This window comes from Contarinia nasturtii, unplaced genomic scaffold (genome assembly GCF_009176525.2).
Source record: "Contarinia nasturtii isolate CC-2019 unplaced genomic scaffold, AAFC_CNas_1.1 Cnas_scaffold_1699, whole genome shotgun sequence".
Classification (NCBI taxonomy): domain Eukaryota; kingdom Metazoa; phylum Arthropoda; class Insecta; order Diptera; family Cecidomyiidae; genus Contarinia; species Contarinia nasturtii.
The window spans coordinates 8,101-25,280 of record NW_022199032.1 but is presented as its reverse complement, the minus strand read 5'-3'; the positions used below and the strand labels follow the sequence as shown (position 1 = coordinate 25,280).

Sequence of the window (17,180 nt, the reverse complement as noted above, 5' to 3'; positions counted from 1 at the left end):
ATGTGGTGATATTTGCAAAACTACTTTCAAAAAACCGGGATTTTCCCGATATTGTTATCGACTTTCATAGAATCTGAAAACCGTGTCATTAGCACCAAAAATGCGCCAGACATTCGCAGCTGAGTCGAAGTAATTGCCCATAAAATAAGTCCATTGTTCATAAAAAAAAAAACGCAAACTATTCGATAAATAAAACCAAAAATAATAATTAAGTTGGTGCAAAAAAATTTCCCCCCAATCTTGTCGCTTGAGTGATTTATTTAAACTTGATGCCATTTGCGATACATTGCGAAGTTCCAAAACAAAAAAAAAATGAACCGCAAAACGATGGTATTACGATTTGAAATTATTGCAAAAATTGTATGTTTTGTTGATGGTATTTTTTTTTAACTCGTTCACTCTTACGATGCTACAGTTTTTGTGCGTTGCGTAAGTATTGTTGGTCGACCTTTAGTTCGGAATCAATGCTCTTTTTTACATTTGTCATTCATTCATGTCGTTTGCCGATCATTAATTATTATCATTATCGTAGTTCTGGTTTTGATGCTCACATTTTATCACTTCGGAACCGTGCAATTATCCGCACATTCATTGCCACATTGTGCGAACACAAAAACAACAAACAACTACACACTTTTTTCCTGATCTAACATCATATTTGCGATATAAAAGCAAACGTCCATCGAATGGAAATTCATTCATTTCACAGCTTTCAAACCATTGGATTTATTCAGTTTTTGGACAATTGAAGTCACAGTTTGACACAGTGATCTGATTGTAAAAATCAATAATTTAACGAAAATCAAACGAGACAAATTCGCAAAATGAATTCGATTCAAGTATTCGGTGTAATTCTATTGGTCGTGTCATTAGTGCAGTGTGAACCGCCAAAGCAAAATATTCAACCAAATGTTGATCCAAAGTGCTTAGTGCCACCACCAAACGATGTCGATCCAATGCAATGCTGTAAAATTCCCGAACTTTTGGATCCAAAATTAATCGAAACATGTGCAACGAAAGTTTATGGACCCGAATCCAATCCAAGCAATGGCCAAAACGAGCCACCATTTGCTCCACACATTAGAGTGAGACAGAAATTCATTTTTTTTAATGTTTTTTTTTTTTAATTTTCATTAACGAACATGTTTAGTGTGTCACCGAGTGCATCTTGAATGAAACTGGGATCATGAAGGATCGAATGTTCCAGCCGCAGATGGCATCTGAGCTGGCGAAAAAAGCATTGGGCCCAAAATCGGTTTGGATGCCAGTTATCGAAGAATCACTTAAAACATGCAACGAACATGGTAACATCCAATTGAAATGTATTTTGATTGAAAATATTTTCTAATTGTGACATTATTGATCGATAGCATCAAAAGCGAAATTTGTCGATCATAAAGCGTGTGGACACATGGGCGCTTTTATAGTTGCATGTCTTAATACACAATTATTTAAGAATTGCCCCGAATCGGCCTGGAATAATGGTGAATTTTAATCAATTTCTATCTATTCTCTTTCGCTTTATTCATATTTTAATTCAAATTTTTCTTTTCATTTATTCCACATGTAACTCAATAAATAATGAAAAATTCCATTTAAAAATTGTAGCTGGCAAAGGGTGTGCAGAACTACGCGAGACTACTATGAAATGTCCAGTTATTGCTCCGATACCCGCACAAGATTAATGGAACCTTACCAGTTGTGCGGCGATATTTCAGTATGTTTGCAGCATTCAATCGAATTAGTTGATAAATAAAACAAAACTTTGAGAAATTAAAATAAACAATATTCCGAGACATATTAAGAAGAAGATACAAAACACGGTGTTTTATTTTATTTCCCGTTTACTTAAAATATAGTTGATCATTGATGGAAATTTCTATTTCAAAATCCAAAGTGAGATCATCCTGTTTCGCTTACATTTCCATTCAGAGCACGAGCAGTTATAAGCACAATGAATGTCAATTGAAAAGTTATATGGATTAAGTTAATGAACTTCTGCCAATAACAGCTCTGTTTTCATTACAAAATTACTAGGCCTAAGCTCCTTTTGTAAAACACGGAAGTAATTAGGACTATATATACAGAAAATTACTAATTATTTTGATCAGTCATTCATGTTTGCTCCTATCTCACTTCATTATCTTAAAAATCTGTTGTTCATTCTTATACATAATTTCCATGTATTTATAAACGATTTTAAAAATGTTTATGACAGTCAAAATCACCGCTGCCTGGTTAGTTGTCGAGCGAATTAAACTGTTCACAGTGCATGAAACCGATGCGTAATTTGAGCGCCTGTTGTTTGCTTTTATCTAACGCTTCGTTTGATTTATCAACATGAATGTTGAGCTGTTGTCTTTTCACGCGAAGGAAAAAATCAAATTTACGACGAAATGCGTGTGATTCTTGAACCATTTGCAAAACATCAATCTCTTCTTTGATAAAATTTTTCTGATCGGGCTTAAGAATTGCGTCCAAGTCCAGTACCTCTGATTCTGACAAATCGCTATTGGGGAAGACATTTTTTTTTAAATTGAAGTTAAACAGGGATAAAATCGACCTTTTTGTGGTCCAATTTTATATTTGAAACGTACCTGAATCCCTTCTTCAACAATTGCTTCCATTGTTCCAATTCACGGCGGATATGTGCTTCGTGGCTTATTTTCGTTTCTTTACGAAGCGGAGACTTGAAGTCTTCTATAATTTTGAAGAAAAATATAATTATTAAGTGCTATTTATTTTGACATCGATATTTATTAAGCGGTACTATTGATTCTTTTTATATATAACAAAAAATCAAGAGAAATGTTCAATTAATGATCCGTTCCGATTTGATTTCTATTAAAATCACAAAGTTCAAAACGTATTTTTATTGCTAAATCCAGTTAAATTCTTGTTTTGAATGGTAAAAGACACTTTTTTTTCTTCATATTTACCATTGAGTTTACCATCTTTGGCCAGTTCACTGATGTTTCGCTTTAAAAGTCGATTTGAATCCGAATCATTAAGCACTACATCGTTATTAGTTTCGGTGCATTGAATTGCTTCCATTTTTATTTCGTTACGAGTTTACTATTTTTACTTCACAAAACCAAAATGTACGAGATTTTTATTAAAGAAAATCCAAAATATTCGCAATATTTTCTGTTTGTTGTGACAGTTAAAAATCGTGGTGTTTTGAATTCAGAGAAAAAACTGAATGCTTGACATTTCAATGAATATACAACATGAATTTGGTTGCGGTAAAAAGAAAAGTTGAACAAAACTGTTGTTGGTGATTGGTGTTGTCCGATGCGATAGTGTGTATGTTCAACACGAACCGATTGAAGTTCGGATGACTCTATTGGTTATTTGCGTATGTGTGTGTAAGCACGCGTGTGATATCTCTCTTTTGAGTTGCTGTCATTGACGTTTGACGACTTCGAAATTCCTTCTTCATACAACTATGTCGGTGGGTGAACTTGTTTTTTCGTTACTCTGAAAAATATCTTAAATCATCGGCGTAAAAATGCGCATTTTTTTGTAAATTCATTCAAATTTCTTTGGTCCCAACCATTTTTTAGCGATTCAAATAATTATTTTTTCATTGCCGTGTAAAATTGTTGGGAAAAAAGTGAAAAAAGTTGATCGCCTCTTGTGAACGTTGAATAGAGAACTTTGTGGTGTTATTTTTTTGTATGTGCACAACAAATGATCGCCACAAATGATTTGAAAGAAGGAAAAGAAAAGAAACGCGCATTCGCCGAAAAAAAAACCCAACAAATTCAATCGATTAAAGTGAATGTTTAATTAATTTCATGGGAATATTTGGTTTTTATTCTTATTTAGCCAGCTGCAGTTAAACCGACTCAGGCTGTTTCAGCCAAAAAAATCAAAAAGGACCCAGCCAAAAATGTTATGCGGGACCTACATATCCGCAAATTGTGCTTGAACATTTGCGTTGGTGAAAGTGGTGACAGACTTACACGTGCCGCTAAGGTAAAAAACGCATTTATTTTTCTCAAATTCACATGTTTTTCGTCGATCGTCTTTTTCGAATAAGCACAATTCTAACCTCAAAAAAATGTGTGTGCGTTTGTCATTTGTAGGTGTTGGAACAATTGACTGGACAACAGCCAGTTTTCTCAAAAGCACGTTACACCGTTCGTTCATTCGGTATTCGTCGTAATGAAAAAATTGCCGTTCACTGCACTGTCCGCGGTGCTAAAGCCGAAGAAATTTTGGAACGTGGTCTTAAGGTAAATAAATACAAAAAAAAATTCAGTAAAAAGTGTATGTGTGTTGATTGTGACACAATTCAAACATGTGGATTGCATTAGCTGTCATCGAAATGTCGTGAATCGAACTATTTGATATCGGTTTGCGGCCGATGATATCAAACAAATGCAAGAATAACAATTGTCCTTCAATTTGCAACAATCGTTTACTCAATTTTTTTACTAAGCGATTTACATACGAAAGATACAAAATCAACAACTTTTTGTGCATTTTAAACGGAAAGTGACCGTTTTTCCATCACGTAAATCAACTAAAATGTGTCTTTTTTGTTTTTATTCATAGGTTCGTGAATACGAATTGAGACGTGACAACTTCTCAGCCAGCGGTAACTTCGGTTTCGGTATCCAAGAACACATCGATTTGGGTATCAAGTACGATCCATCAATCGGTATCTATGGTTTGGACTTCTACGTCGTTTTGGGCCGTCCAGGTAAGCAAACGCACATTTCATATAATTACCACCATTTTTTCTTCGCACATAATTAGGAAGATTTACGGAATTCGATTTAGAGTATTTTCACCGAAATTTTCTCAGTCAAGGTGCGAATATTAAATCACTAATTTTCTGCTGAATTTAGTATCTGATTTTTATTTTGCACTTGTCAGATATTAAGGTGGAAAAAAGACATAACACAACCATCACCAATTCATTTCAAATCTAATCAAAGTACATATTTTAATCGTTTTTTTTTTCTGCATCGTTTCAGGCTTCAATGTTGCACACAAACGCAAGAAGACCGGCAAAGTTGGATTCCAACACCGACTTACAAAGGAAGACGCCATGAAGTGGTTCCAACAGAAATACGATGGTATCATCTTGAACAGCAAGGCAAAATAAATTTCATAAAACTAACTACCTATTTTTTATGAAAACGTTGTAATTTTATGGAATAGATACCGCAAAATTAAAACAAATTTCCAACCGAAAACGTTTTATTTCATTTTTGTTGTTGTTATTTTTTGTACCTTCTAAATTTGTGTGAATACACGTGATATATGGAATTTGGTATGATAGCAGGCCGGTCATTTGAAATCGATCATTAAATGAATTGAACTTGATACTTAAAGAAATAGAACGCAGGAAAAATACGGAATTTACCAGCAAAAATATATACACGATGGCACATGTTGTCCAAACAGATATGGCCAACACCAAGAAAAAACATTACAAAAGATATTTTCCTTATAGATATCCTCAAATTAAATCATAATTTCCATTTTAGATTAATTGACATAACTTTATTTTACGAGATAAGGTATTGATCTCAAAACCAAAGGATTCGACAAAATGAACGACCAAGAAATGGTTGCCAGCGGAATTATAAATTTCAAATCGAGCAAACGGGTAACATAATCAAACTCTATAGAGTTAAAGGGCTAAAATAAAGAAGTCGCTAGTAAGAGACTTATATACTTACCGCAATTAGCGAGATTTCTTTCTGTTCTGCTTACATTTTCTTCAAGTGCTTCTGGATCCAATTATTAGAAAAACCAGTCCAGAAAAAATCGATTTGGACCCGACCAAAAGAGATTACTAATTTTAAATCCCTTTGCTTTATAAAATTAAATTAATTTTTGACATTTTTTAAATTTATTTTTTCGAAGCTGCAAATAAACCACAAAATTGTAATATTTTAACTTTAAATCGTTTTTATTAAATTTCATTAAAAATATTTATAAAAAAAGTCGATTTGTCAAATGGTAAAACAATTCAATTTGCATAGAGTCGTGATTCAGATGCGACAGCGATGCCATAAATGAGCTTATTTTCCAATCTCTTCCATCCTTCGTTCTGTGCTATTTCAATCTTGTGCAAAAAGTCTTTGAGTGTTGGCTGTGACACGATGTAGCGTGCATGTTGTTTCAAAAATAAACCTAAATAACTTTGAGCCAATTCAAAATTGCCATTCGACATAAGCATAAAATGGATCATTTTCATGAATTGAAGCATCACCGTATTATTACCACCAGCATGTGGATCTAATGATTTAATTTCAAAATCGACCATCGAAGGTCCGAGCGATGATATATGCTGAATACATTTGGTAAATTCATTTATTTTAACGCTATTATCCAAGCAATGTCCAAATTTGGTGAGATTTGAAAAATGATTGGATGCCAATGGTTTTATTTCCTTTGTATCGCTTGTGTCCGCTTTCTGTTGGTCGGATAGATCAAATTGAAAGTCCAATCCGGCCACAGTGGGTAAAAAGAAGCTGGCATGTTTTGGTTTTGTGATTGACACCTTTGGTCGATTTCGTTTCTTCACAACATCCAAATTGAGTAGATTTTGCCATCGTGATGCGGCCAAATTAGACATTGTAATTAGATTGTCATTAATTTGAGCTGGCGATTGGTATGCTAGTTTATTTATGTCTGGTTTACTATCGATGGCGATTTCATCACGTTCAACCGATGTATCGGTTGAGTCGGGCAAATCGATTTTTGGCGGTGTTGAATATGGATCGATTGATGTGATGGAAATATGTGAGAACAACGATTTATTGGCCCATGTATAAATGCCAAGCTTATTGACATGAGCAGTTGACAAAAAATCACCGCTCGGTGAAACCGACAATGAAATGCACGCCGTTTCCATTTGAAAGTGATCGATCATGTATGCTGACGGAATGTCATATACTTTAATTGAACAATCCATTGAGGCTGTTATTAACCAACGGCTATCGGCACTGAATGCTGCATCCGTTATTCGTGCCGTATGACCAGCAAACTTACGAACAATTGATTTTGTCTCATAGTCCAATACGTTTACGGTGAAGTTATCCAATACAATGCAGAGCAACGCATTCTCTGGATGACCGCGAAACATTGTAATGCCCGATGAGAGTTCTAGTTTTGTATGTGCCACATTGGTTTTACCTAAGAGGAGAATCACAGAGAAAAGAACAAATAATCAAAAAATAATTAGTAAATAATCGAAAAAGAATCAATAAAAATGTGAAATAATAGAAGAGTTACCACTGAAGTTCCAGAATTTCAAAACACCCTCGCTGTCACCACTGATGACCATTTGATTTAAACAATCACTGTACACACCACGGACGGCCGCCTTATGCGCCGTTTTCTTTCCACCGTACGTTTGACGATGGAGGCCAGATTGTATATTGAAACGCTCCACATCACCCGGAGAATAACCTACAAATTGTTTGTTTGACGTGATTAAGTTTTAGTTTTGAAACTCAGTTGAATAATACTCACCAATAATTACAAAATTGCCACAATGCGTCAATGAAATAGATGTTGCTTCGGCCTTGAAATCGGTACGATTTTTATTTTGATACTTTTCCGGTACCAATTTTAATTCGCCCATTTTACGCTTGTTAAACGACCATGTTGTAGCCATCACCAAACCATCATGAATCGCAGCAATGTTATCCCATTCCTTTTCACGCGTACATTCACTTGTGAATTCGGTTATAGGTGGCATTTGGAACGGATCCTCTTCCATTCGATCTGTGGAATTAGAAAAAGTTTTGATTTTATTAGTACAGCGGATTGTCAATGATGTTATTTCTGTCTCTTTCACTTTTGAATTTCAATAAATAGAACTTACACACTATGTGTGTGCAGAAAGGTAATACCGATTTTAAGAAAAAAGAAAGCCAAAAAAACTCAAACCTACTTCGTTTCTTCGATGCTTTTCTGTTGTAACTAGCTTGACCGAAACTTTTGTTCAACGTTTCCGATATTGTGCTAATGGCTCGCAGTGATGAATCTTCGCCAGACGACAGAATTCTACTCCCATTGGCTCCATAATCTAATTCATGTAAAAAGCAATTAATTCATTGAAATATTCAACCAAAGATTCTTTAAAAAAATGATGAAGAAAATGCTGATCTTACATTTGATACAAAGCGGTGGTGCTGAATGCCCTTCTCTGATTCGAAGTAGACGTGCTCTTCCATCAGGTAAATCGAATATCCTAAAAACAGAAGTAATAAAGAAAAAAAAATTAATTTTTAGCAAAAAAGGAGCATTTATATGCGAATATGTTCCGGACTCACCATAATTTAATGGAATTATCCGCTGATGATGTAAACAATAATGGTTCGTTTGTCATGCAAGCGGCGCTTGCGATTGTTTGTGTATGTGCTTGGAATTGATGAAATATGATTTTTTCTTCTAAATTCCAGACGACAACGTGTCCATTTGTGCTGCCCGTAATCATGAAAGGTTGATTATCAGTGCGGAATGTGATCGATGTTACGGGTCCCCAATCTTGTTTAAATTGCATCACAACTTCATCGTATTTTAAATTCAATAGTATAATTCCGCCATCGGCCAAACCAACAGCAACCACATCGATGGCTGGTGCCGATTGAATGATCATGATTTTCGAATCAAATGATTGAAATGTGTGCACCAATGCGCATTTTTTAATATTCCACAATTGTAGTACGCCTTGTTCGCTGCCCAGCAATATTTTATTGATATATGTCGGTGGATGACAAATGGCCGTAATTTTAAATTCATTATTATTAAATGGAATCTCACAAAATTCCGTTTCATCTTGAACATTCCATACTTTTAGCAAACTATCGGTGTCGATTGAGACAAGATGTTGTACACCAAATGGCAATAACAAATGCACTTTCTTTTCATGACCATTGAAACGATGACGAACAATATTACCGGCACGCCATGCAAATATCTTTTCACCAGCACTTGTATATACAAACCGATTATCAGATGTAATACATGTTATATCATCCGGATGCAAACCGCTTACACAAATCAAACGAAAATGATTGGCACTGTAGACATGAAATACTCGTCCAACACTCGTTATGATTATGTTCTCTTGACGTCGTGTTGCAAAACGAACCGTTGCCGGCACATGATTACATATTAAACCCAACGAACGATGTCGATGGAACAATTTACTAGCCGGCATCGTGCAATTTATTTATCTATCTCTCGAAAACAATAACATTCAAGTTTTTTTGAAACTCTTTTTGGTCGTGCGTCTATTGTCGTACTGTCTATTTTCTTTTCAATATGTATGTTCCATGTGTTTTGTACCAGTTTGACATTTTTAAAACACGTGAAGTGTGACAGTTGCCACAATCACACATACAAATGCACATCAAAACAGTAGCGGACGACTCGAATATTGACCACAGCGCGGTAAAATTCAACTTTGAGGGGAATTTCAGTGCGGCGCAATTACGATTGATGAAAATACAAATTACCGAATTTATTTCAACACATTTTTATTTTCATTTTTATTCACATTTTGAATTCTTTATGCCTTTTTATACATTTTTTATGATTTTATTTAATTTCAAAAAAAAATCTCGATGTAAGAAACAAAAACTAAAATTACAGGTAAACTTTCTACAGCGTTAAATGGAGCCGCCTGATTTTTGTTCTATTGTTGTTGTTGCCACAAAGAAACACCGTAATAACTGGTTTTTTGTTGTTATTATTCATATGTGTATTATGGAAAATTGAGGAAGTTTTCATCCCCCTTTATGCGGTAGCGGATTTGCCTTTTGCGCATGCTTCGAATTGTTTTTGGTTCGTTGTGTATTTCTTTAATATGCCGTTTCAATTCAACCCTCTGTATGTTAATGTAACTGTATTGATATAAAACTTCCCTTCATAGTTTTAGAGTTAAACAGGACATACACAACGAAGAGTGCATTCATTATTTTCGGTTCAAATCAAGTCGAAATGCAATTTTTTTTAATTTTACTTTGATTTCATTTGTCGACATTTAAATTGAATCCAATAGAAGAAAAGAAACTCATTTTTATCGTTTCTGTAATTTATTTTATTTTTCAAATAAGAAAATAACACCCTCAAATACAGGGAACCATCATTGCTGAAGAAAAAAAATCCAATTCCATATACACACAGAATGAATCTGTGCGATTTGATTGAAGGGAAAAAATCAATAATTACCATCACAGCATACGACTCGTTTTAAAAGCAGGTAAGAGAATTTGTTGTTTTTCTAAAATCAAGTGTTTTTCGTTCTTTTTTCACAACAAAAATTATATTGTAGATTTCAACAATAAAACATAAAAATATATATACCAAATGCAAATGTCATTTATATATATATATCTATTATTGAACCAACAAATACACTTGTTAGTTCCACTTGAATTTTCTGTATTGTAACACACCACAGTCCAAATTATATATGTATAACAAATTCTGTAGTTATTCAGTTTTTTTCGAGAAAAATCTTTGTTTATTTTTGCTTCATTATTTTCAAATTTCCTCTTTTTTATAAATAATCTTTTTCTCTATCTATCTTAATCACACCAATGAATATATATTTTAGTTTTGAGTAATATATTTTTTTTCCATGAGAATTTTCAACATTTTTTTTAATTGCAAAAAACACACACCAAAAAAACATATTTCCTAATCTCTAATGTGGAATTTGACTTAATTAATTAAATAAAACTGTTTTTTGTTTGCTATTCGTTATATTAAAAATGCGGCATATATTTGATTTTCGGAATAGTTTGCTTTAGGACACGAGCGGATAATGAACCAACAAAACACACACACACACACTCAATCTAATCTCTCGCACACATGATGTGAACCCATAAAAAAATAAATGAATAAAAAAAAACCAACCAAATGAATAAATCTCTAAATATCAAATGCAAATAAATAATAAAATTGCATTCATGTTTTGCCATTCGGTTTTTGAGCAAAACACCAAACAAAATCAAATCCGATATTGACCGAACAGAAACCAAACAAATCACAAATGTCTTCCATTTATTTGTGAAATTAGTGTTAAGAATATTTATATATCTACATCGTATTGCGTATACACCAACTATTTTGAATGAATTAGAATGTAAGAAAATAATGTGACATCTCGTTAAAATCTGAATCGAAGTCTTCCATTTTTTAAAAAGAAAAAATATAGAAAAAACAAAAATAGTATTGTAATATATACATATATGTTAAATCGTCAATGCTATTTTGGCAACATTTTTACTTGAACAAGAACAAAAATTCTTCTTTCACAAAAATTTGATTGAATCAATCAAAGTAAATTTAGCTGAGTGCTTTTTGCGCCACACTCAATTTGTTTGAACAAAAACACCCAAAAATAAATGTGAAATAGACGCGAAAATTGATTGGTTGAAGACGGTGCACAAACAATGGCAAAAAAATTAAAGAGTGTCAATGCAAGCCACCCGTCAACGTCATCGTCGTCCAATGCATTCGCCTATAAGAATTTCAATTCGACGAGCGGCGGTGGTAAACGTCGAAAAAATCGTAAAAAATATTTCGAACATGATACACGAACGCGAACCATACGAACGACCACCGTTGCAAATCCAAGTGCTGGCACAACAACGGCAGCCATAAAAAAGATAAAATTCAATAATGAAATCCGTATTTTTGAAACGAAAAATGACCACATCGATGTGACAACAATACAAACGCCAACGGCCAAAAAGAAAAAACCATTTAAAACCATTGGCTGCACAATTGGACAAAAGAAACGTAGCACATTTCGAATGCGACGCAATGCAAATAATGCGTCGAACAATGCAACGGCAACAAGCATTCAAACAACCACGAAAAAACTGCAAAAACAATTGATTGAAACGCAAAAAAAATTACAAAAACAATTGAACGCATTACAAGATCAAAACCATTCATTTCTTGCACTATTGCATTCGAATTGTATGCATAAAAATGATAGTGGTGCAGTCAATACTGCTACTACTGCTACTAATGCCACATCATCGCTTATATATGACAATAATAATGATTATAATGACGATGATGGGGGCGGCCGGGGCACTCACAACGACCACACACACAATTCTCATGTCAATTTAAATGCAATTCAAAAATTGCCGAACACCATTGGAGTTGGGCATTCAAATCAAAATCTACTATGTTCTGAACAATTTTACAAAATTTTCACGGATCAAAGTAAATGCTCAATCGATAAAATGGCAAACGGAAACAAAGCCACGACCATTAGGTAATCCGAATGAACTCAATACAAATTTGAATACCTTTTTTTTATAAAAAAAACACCATCTCTGTCTCTCTGTCTTTTCTTTTGTTCTACTTAATTTGTTGTTGTTGTTAGTGTTGTTGTACTGAATTCATTTTTAAATGTATCCGTTTTTTTAAATTACACCAGATTTTTAGAATTCATGTTGCGTTTTTTCCGTTGACGTCTTCTTGTTCTCTGACGTTTTTTGTTGTATTTTTGTTTTTGTTTTTTCGTTTTACTTTGTTTATGTAGCCATACAAGTGATGCAGCCACACTAGACACATGTCGTGTTTGAAACGATCAAAAACTCTCATCGTTTTAGTCTTTTCTCTTTTTCTACTTCATTTTTCATCCCCATTTCGATTAAATCAAAGTTCCATTTCATTTTTGGTTCAAAATTTCATATCCTATCATTTATGCTCCATTTCGATTGTCATTTCGTCCAACACTTTTTTACTTGTCTTTTTTGTTGTTTCTTCATTAATTTCTCTTCATTCATTGGACAAACCTGACATCCCAAATGAAACATATCTACCGTCATCATTTACTAATTTTCTGTATATCCTTGTCAATCCATCTATTTCAGTGAAAACATTTTGTTAAATGAAATGCCAGTTGAAATCAAAATCGAACGTGAAATAATCGATCGATTTAATGCTCGACATAATATCTATTGAATATATCGAGAAGAGAGTATGTTATCAGCACTTATGGCTGAGTAATGTCTGAATAAAATCATACTCTCCTCTCGATATTTTCAATAGATATGAGAATAATTGCTATTTTGGAAACACATGAAACCAAATTGACTGAACAATCAACATAATTGCTGAATTTTGTTTGCTTTCAAATTTACAGCCAACTGATTTGTCGCTCAATTTTTTTGTTGTGCCACGTTGAAAATAGCATTAAGAATTTCCATTCGTTTTGCTCTTTTTTTGCATTTATTAATTAAATAGTGAATTGCATGCAGACGGAATGGAGACTTTTTGTTACTTCTCTTTGTTTTTTTCTATCTCTCTCTCGCGCTCGTCTCTTGCACTTCTATAAGAACTACACCGCAACAACAAGAAAATTAAAAACAAAATGTATCAAAACCGAAGTGGCAAAAGTGAATAATGTCGAGTGATTGCAAACACGAACTGGATCGTATATGATTTTTGCGCGTTTTTTTTAGAAAAACTATTTTGATTTATTCATTGATTTCTCGCAATTATTTGATTTCAATTTATTATCGCATAAACTGTGTGATTTCGTTTTATTTTTTGTCCCCTTTTTTCTTCATAATTTCGATATGACGAAAAGCAGATACCTTGCACCCCCGAAACTATCGCCCTGCCATTTAAAAACCAAAAAAAAAAAACTCAAAACGAAAAGAAAAACCAGAACCGTGTAAGGTGAAAATTTGAAAATTCAAAAGCGTCTAAAATCGTGTTTATTTCTATTCGCAGAGCATTTACTTGTGAATCAAAAAGTAAAAATTGCTCGGTGTCAACCGATCCAGAAGCAAAAAACCATACATCGTTGTCACCAAACGATTTGTGCAATCATCACTGCAACAACTGTATTGAGAACGCAAAAAGCTACACAAGTACCGGCATTGGTCAAACCATTGCAAATATTAAAAGGCCAAAAATTCACATTAAAAAACCACTATTGAAAAGTATCATTCTCAGCACGAACAACCACAATACCAATAATAATCAATCGCCAATTGCGGTGAATATTAAACAGGAAATTGACGAGCATAGCGAATGCGAAGTGATACATTTTACAAAAGGGCCATTGCAACCAATTAGCGATTGTGGTGGTGAGTGTTCAGCTACAAAATCACCGATATCGACTAAATTTCAACACGAAATGCAATACTCCGATACCAAAAAGACTAAACAAATCAATTCGTACTTTAAGTCAAATGATTTTGTACAACAAAATGCGCGGTCATATTCACCACCGTTACCTGTAACACATCGACTTACATCCATGGTATCGAACGATTCAACACTTACAAACACCATCACCAATAACAACAACAACAACAACAATCTCTCACGACGCTCAAACACGTCCAGAGAAGGGAAATCCAGCAAAAGGCGCAAAAAACATAGACGATCCTATTCGAGAGAATCACGATCAAAATCACGGTAATAATTTATTTTCGTTATTTTTTTTTGCACAGATCGCATACTGAGTGCGGTGCAAGAGAGTGAATTAATGTGACAAACGCTGTATATTTTCAGATCATACTCACGGTCTCGCTCATCATCCCGATCTAAATCTCGATCGACTTCAAGGTAAGAACCATTTTTTTTCACATATTCATTCTGGCAAGAAGAAGTATGGATTTGAAATCACTCCTCTACAAAAATTTTTGAACAAACGTTTCCCCGAAAATTCGAGAACATTTCCAAGAAGATTTCTCGTTTTTTTCGGAAACATGTAATTTCAGGATATGTTCAGGCATTCCTTTTGATCGGATTTTTTTTAAATTATTTCAATTTTTCCATTTTTTTACGGAATAGAAGTCATCGTCGACGCAGTTCTCGATCACGATCAAGTAGTTTCGATGAAAATGCCCGACGTTACAGCCAAGAGAGAAAGAAGAAATCACATTCAAAGAATCGAGACGTCTTCCGACGATCATCTAAACGGGATGATCGAAATTGTGGATGTAGTTGCAATTGTGTCAATTATTGCAAAAAATCGTCGAAACAGCATATGTCGAAAAATAACTCAAAATCACCAACAAATGATTGTGCATTTAGTTCGAAACAAAGCAACATTTCACCATCGGATAGCAAGAACAATAAGCGATTAACTACAACAACATCATCAGACAATGCAAATGGTATGAATTGTTTTTGTTTTGTTTCCAGCAGCTTTAAAAAAATATTTTCTTTTCACGAATTCTATGAAATTTTCGAGATTTGAAGCTAATATTTTTCACCAATTTCGGTAGGTTCATCAACATCTAAGAAAAAACCGATAACAATGAGTAGTGGTGTTTTGCTGAAACAGCAGCCAATTGTAAAATTGCATGCATCGCCAGCAACCGGCAGTGATACGGAAAATGAAATCGATGATAAATTCGATCGAAAATATGAGGAACTATTGACATTCGAAACGAATGAAGATGAGCGTCGTGAACAACGTCTATTGAAAGCATTATCCGATATAGCGGCAAAGGCAAAGCAAAAAATTCAATCGATTAGCAGTGATTCGTCTGTGGCCAAAAGTGTGCATGCCGATCGAAATCATAACGATCGTTCTGCAACCAAATCGAATAAATCGTTCAAGCATAATACCATTAAAAAAACGAACGAATTACGCGATGAACGTCGATCGGAGCGACAAACATCAGTGGATGCTGATTATTCGCCACGCGAACGAAAAAATTCGAAGCGAGAGCCGTCGAGACGCTCTCGTCGGGAAAGTAGCTACAGTAGCAGTAGCAGCAAAGAGGAAAAGTCCACGTAAGTCCATCTTGGGTTTTTTTTTGTTGTAAGAAATCAAAGAAAATAATATATTTCAATCGATTTTTGTAGGCGGTCGTCACGCTCACCATCAATACCACGAAGACGCGGATCACCCAGCTTCCTCGATCGACGTCGCATCACCAGGTATATCAAATACAGCATTTTTCATTGTAAACAATCTTCATGTATTTCAAATAAAATGACCGTTATTTTTGTCACCAAAATAGCGCACGGAAAAAGCCAATACCATACCAACGCTCGTCGCCATATGATAGCTACGACGAAAGAGACTCTTCATAAATGGCCAGCACTATGAGGTGCACTGCAATCATGACAACTTCAATTCGATAACAATAAACTCATTTAACAATACTCAATTATAAAAAGAAAAATGCATATATTGCTAACAAAAGCAAATTTTGTGAACTGGGCTGAATTTTGCGTGATTTTTTTTTGTTTTAACAAGAAATAAAAAATGTGAAAAATAAATAACATTTCAACAGAAATCTAGAGCTGAATTTATTTGTTTCTTTTTTATTATTATTATCATTCTTTAATTTGGTACTTTATACAGACATGATTCATCGACTATATTTGTCATTTGATTCCTTTTGATGTGATTTTGGTCCGACGCGTTTTAAAACATAATACCGTTTTTTTTTTTGCTTTTTATCTTTGTGATTCATTTGAATATGAATTTATATCTTGACGTAAGTGTGATTCAAATTATCAACTCATGAAATATACCGAAAAATCATCTTTTTCGACGAAGCCCACTTTTGGTTAAATTACTTGCCTGTGTAAAATGTGGAGATCATTACCCAAAATTATCTTTAAAACATAATTGCCATTATCATATCAACCAAATAAAGTCGATTTTATAATTAAATTAAAATTGGTTTGTGATTATATTTAAGTTAAAGATCTATCAGAAATGCATTTTACCGGTTGGTTTGACTGAAACATGCAATTCCGTTTTCATAATGTTTGTGATTTGGCATTTGTTAATGCTAAAAAATTGCGTCAGTAAAAGTGGCTAAACTACACTTTACGACATCCTCTTTAAATCGATTTTTTTTATAAATGGTATTTTGTCAAATTATGAAAATGATGGGGAACGATATATTGGGAGTGGGGAAATAATTTAGTGAAAAGGGGGGTTGCCCCCCTTGGGTATTAGTAGGGGGGGAGTACCCAACTTGTCCAAAACCTCATTGGATCAAAAAGTGATGTATGGCAAAGTTGATCAGAATGACGATAGAAATTTTTTAGGGTAGCTGCCCTCCCCCTCCTCCCATCCCCTAGGGGGTCCGATACTGTAAAGTCGATTTTCTTTCTTTTTGAGTCGGAATTTGAGTGGGTGGCGCGTTATGCATTTATTGATGAAAATGTGTGTATTGAATACA

The 17,180-nt window shown here is 34.1% G+C and overlaps 5 protein-coding genes across 5 annotated transcripts; 3 read left to right on the top strand and 2 right to left on the bottom strand.

Moving 5' to 3' along the window:
• Positions 1–692: 692 nt before the first annotated feature.
• On the top strand, positions 693–1,813 carry LOC116346971. The gene is made up of 4 exons (XM_031777307.1): positions 693–1,085; positions 1,151–1,304; positions 1,371–1,484; positions 1,609–1,813. The coding sequence occupies exons 1-4, from the start codon at positions 825–827 to the stop codon at positions 1,683–1,685; spliced, it is 606 nt and encodes a 201-aa protein (XP_031633167.1). The 5' UTR covers positions 693–824; the 3' UTR covers positions 1,686–1,813.
• On the bottom strand, positions 1,801–3,207 carry LOC116346972. The gene is made up of 3 exons (XM_031777308.1): positions 2,940–3,207; positions 2,598–2,700; positions 1,801–2,509 (listed from the first exon to the last, which is right to left on the bottom strand). Exons 1-3 carry the CDS (start codon positions 3,052–3,054, stop codon positions 2,239–2,241), a joined length of 489 nt encoding a protein of 162 aa, XP_031633168.1. The 5' UTR covers positions 3,055–3,207; the 3' UTR covers positions 1,801–2,238.
• A 112-nt stretch (positions 3,208–3,319) lies between these two features.
• Positions 3,320–5,210, top strand: LOC116347012 (60S ribosomal protein L11). The gene is made up of 5 exons (XM_031777382.1): positions 3,320–3,454; positions 3,832–3,981; positions 4,092–4,241; positions 4,564–4,711; positions 4,989–5,210. The coding sequence occupies exons 1-5, from the start codon at positions 3,449–3,451 to the stop codon at positions 5,117–5,119; spliced, it is 585 nt and encodes a 194-aa protein (XP_031633242.1). The 5' UTR covers positions 3,320–3,448; the 3' UTR covers positions 5,120–5,210.
• Positions 5,211–5,905: 695 nt separating this feature from the next.
• LOC116346861 (WD repeat-containing protein 36) lies at positions 5,906–9,344 on the bottom strand. The gene is made up of 6 exons (XM_031777112.1): positions 8,307–9,344; positions 8,145–8,224; positions 7,925–8,059; positions 7,501–7,755; positions 7,261–7,437; positions 5,906–7,161 (listed from the first exon to the last, which is right to left on the bottom strand). The coding sequence occupies exons 1-6, from the start codon at positions 9,194–9,196 to the stop codon at positions 5,993–5,995; spliced, it is 2,706 nt and encodes a 901-aa protein (XP_031632972.1). The 5' UTR covers positions 9,197–9,344; the 3' UTR covers positions 5,906–5,992.
• A 583-nt stretch (positions 9,345–9,927) lies between these two features.
• LOC116347000 (uncharacterized protein DDB_G0287625-like) lies at positions 9,928–16,292 on the top strand. The gene is made up of 8 exons (XM_031777365.1): positions 9,928–10,240; positions 10,784–12,280; positions 13,750–14,442; positions 14,539–14,592; positions 14,821–15,146; positions 15,258–15,771; positions 15,844–15,918; positions 16,002–16,292. The coding sequence occupies exons 2-8, from the start codon at positions 11,442–11,444 to the stop codon at positions 16,072–16,074; spliced, it is 2,574 nt and encodes an 857-aa protein (XP_031633225.1). The 5' UTR covers positions 9,928–10,240; positions 10,784–11,441; the 3' UTR covers positions 16,075–16,292.
• The last annotated feature ends 888 nt before the right edge of the window (positions 16,293–17,180 follow it).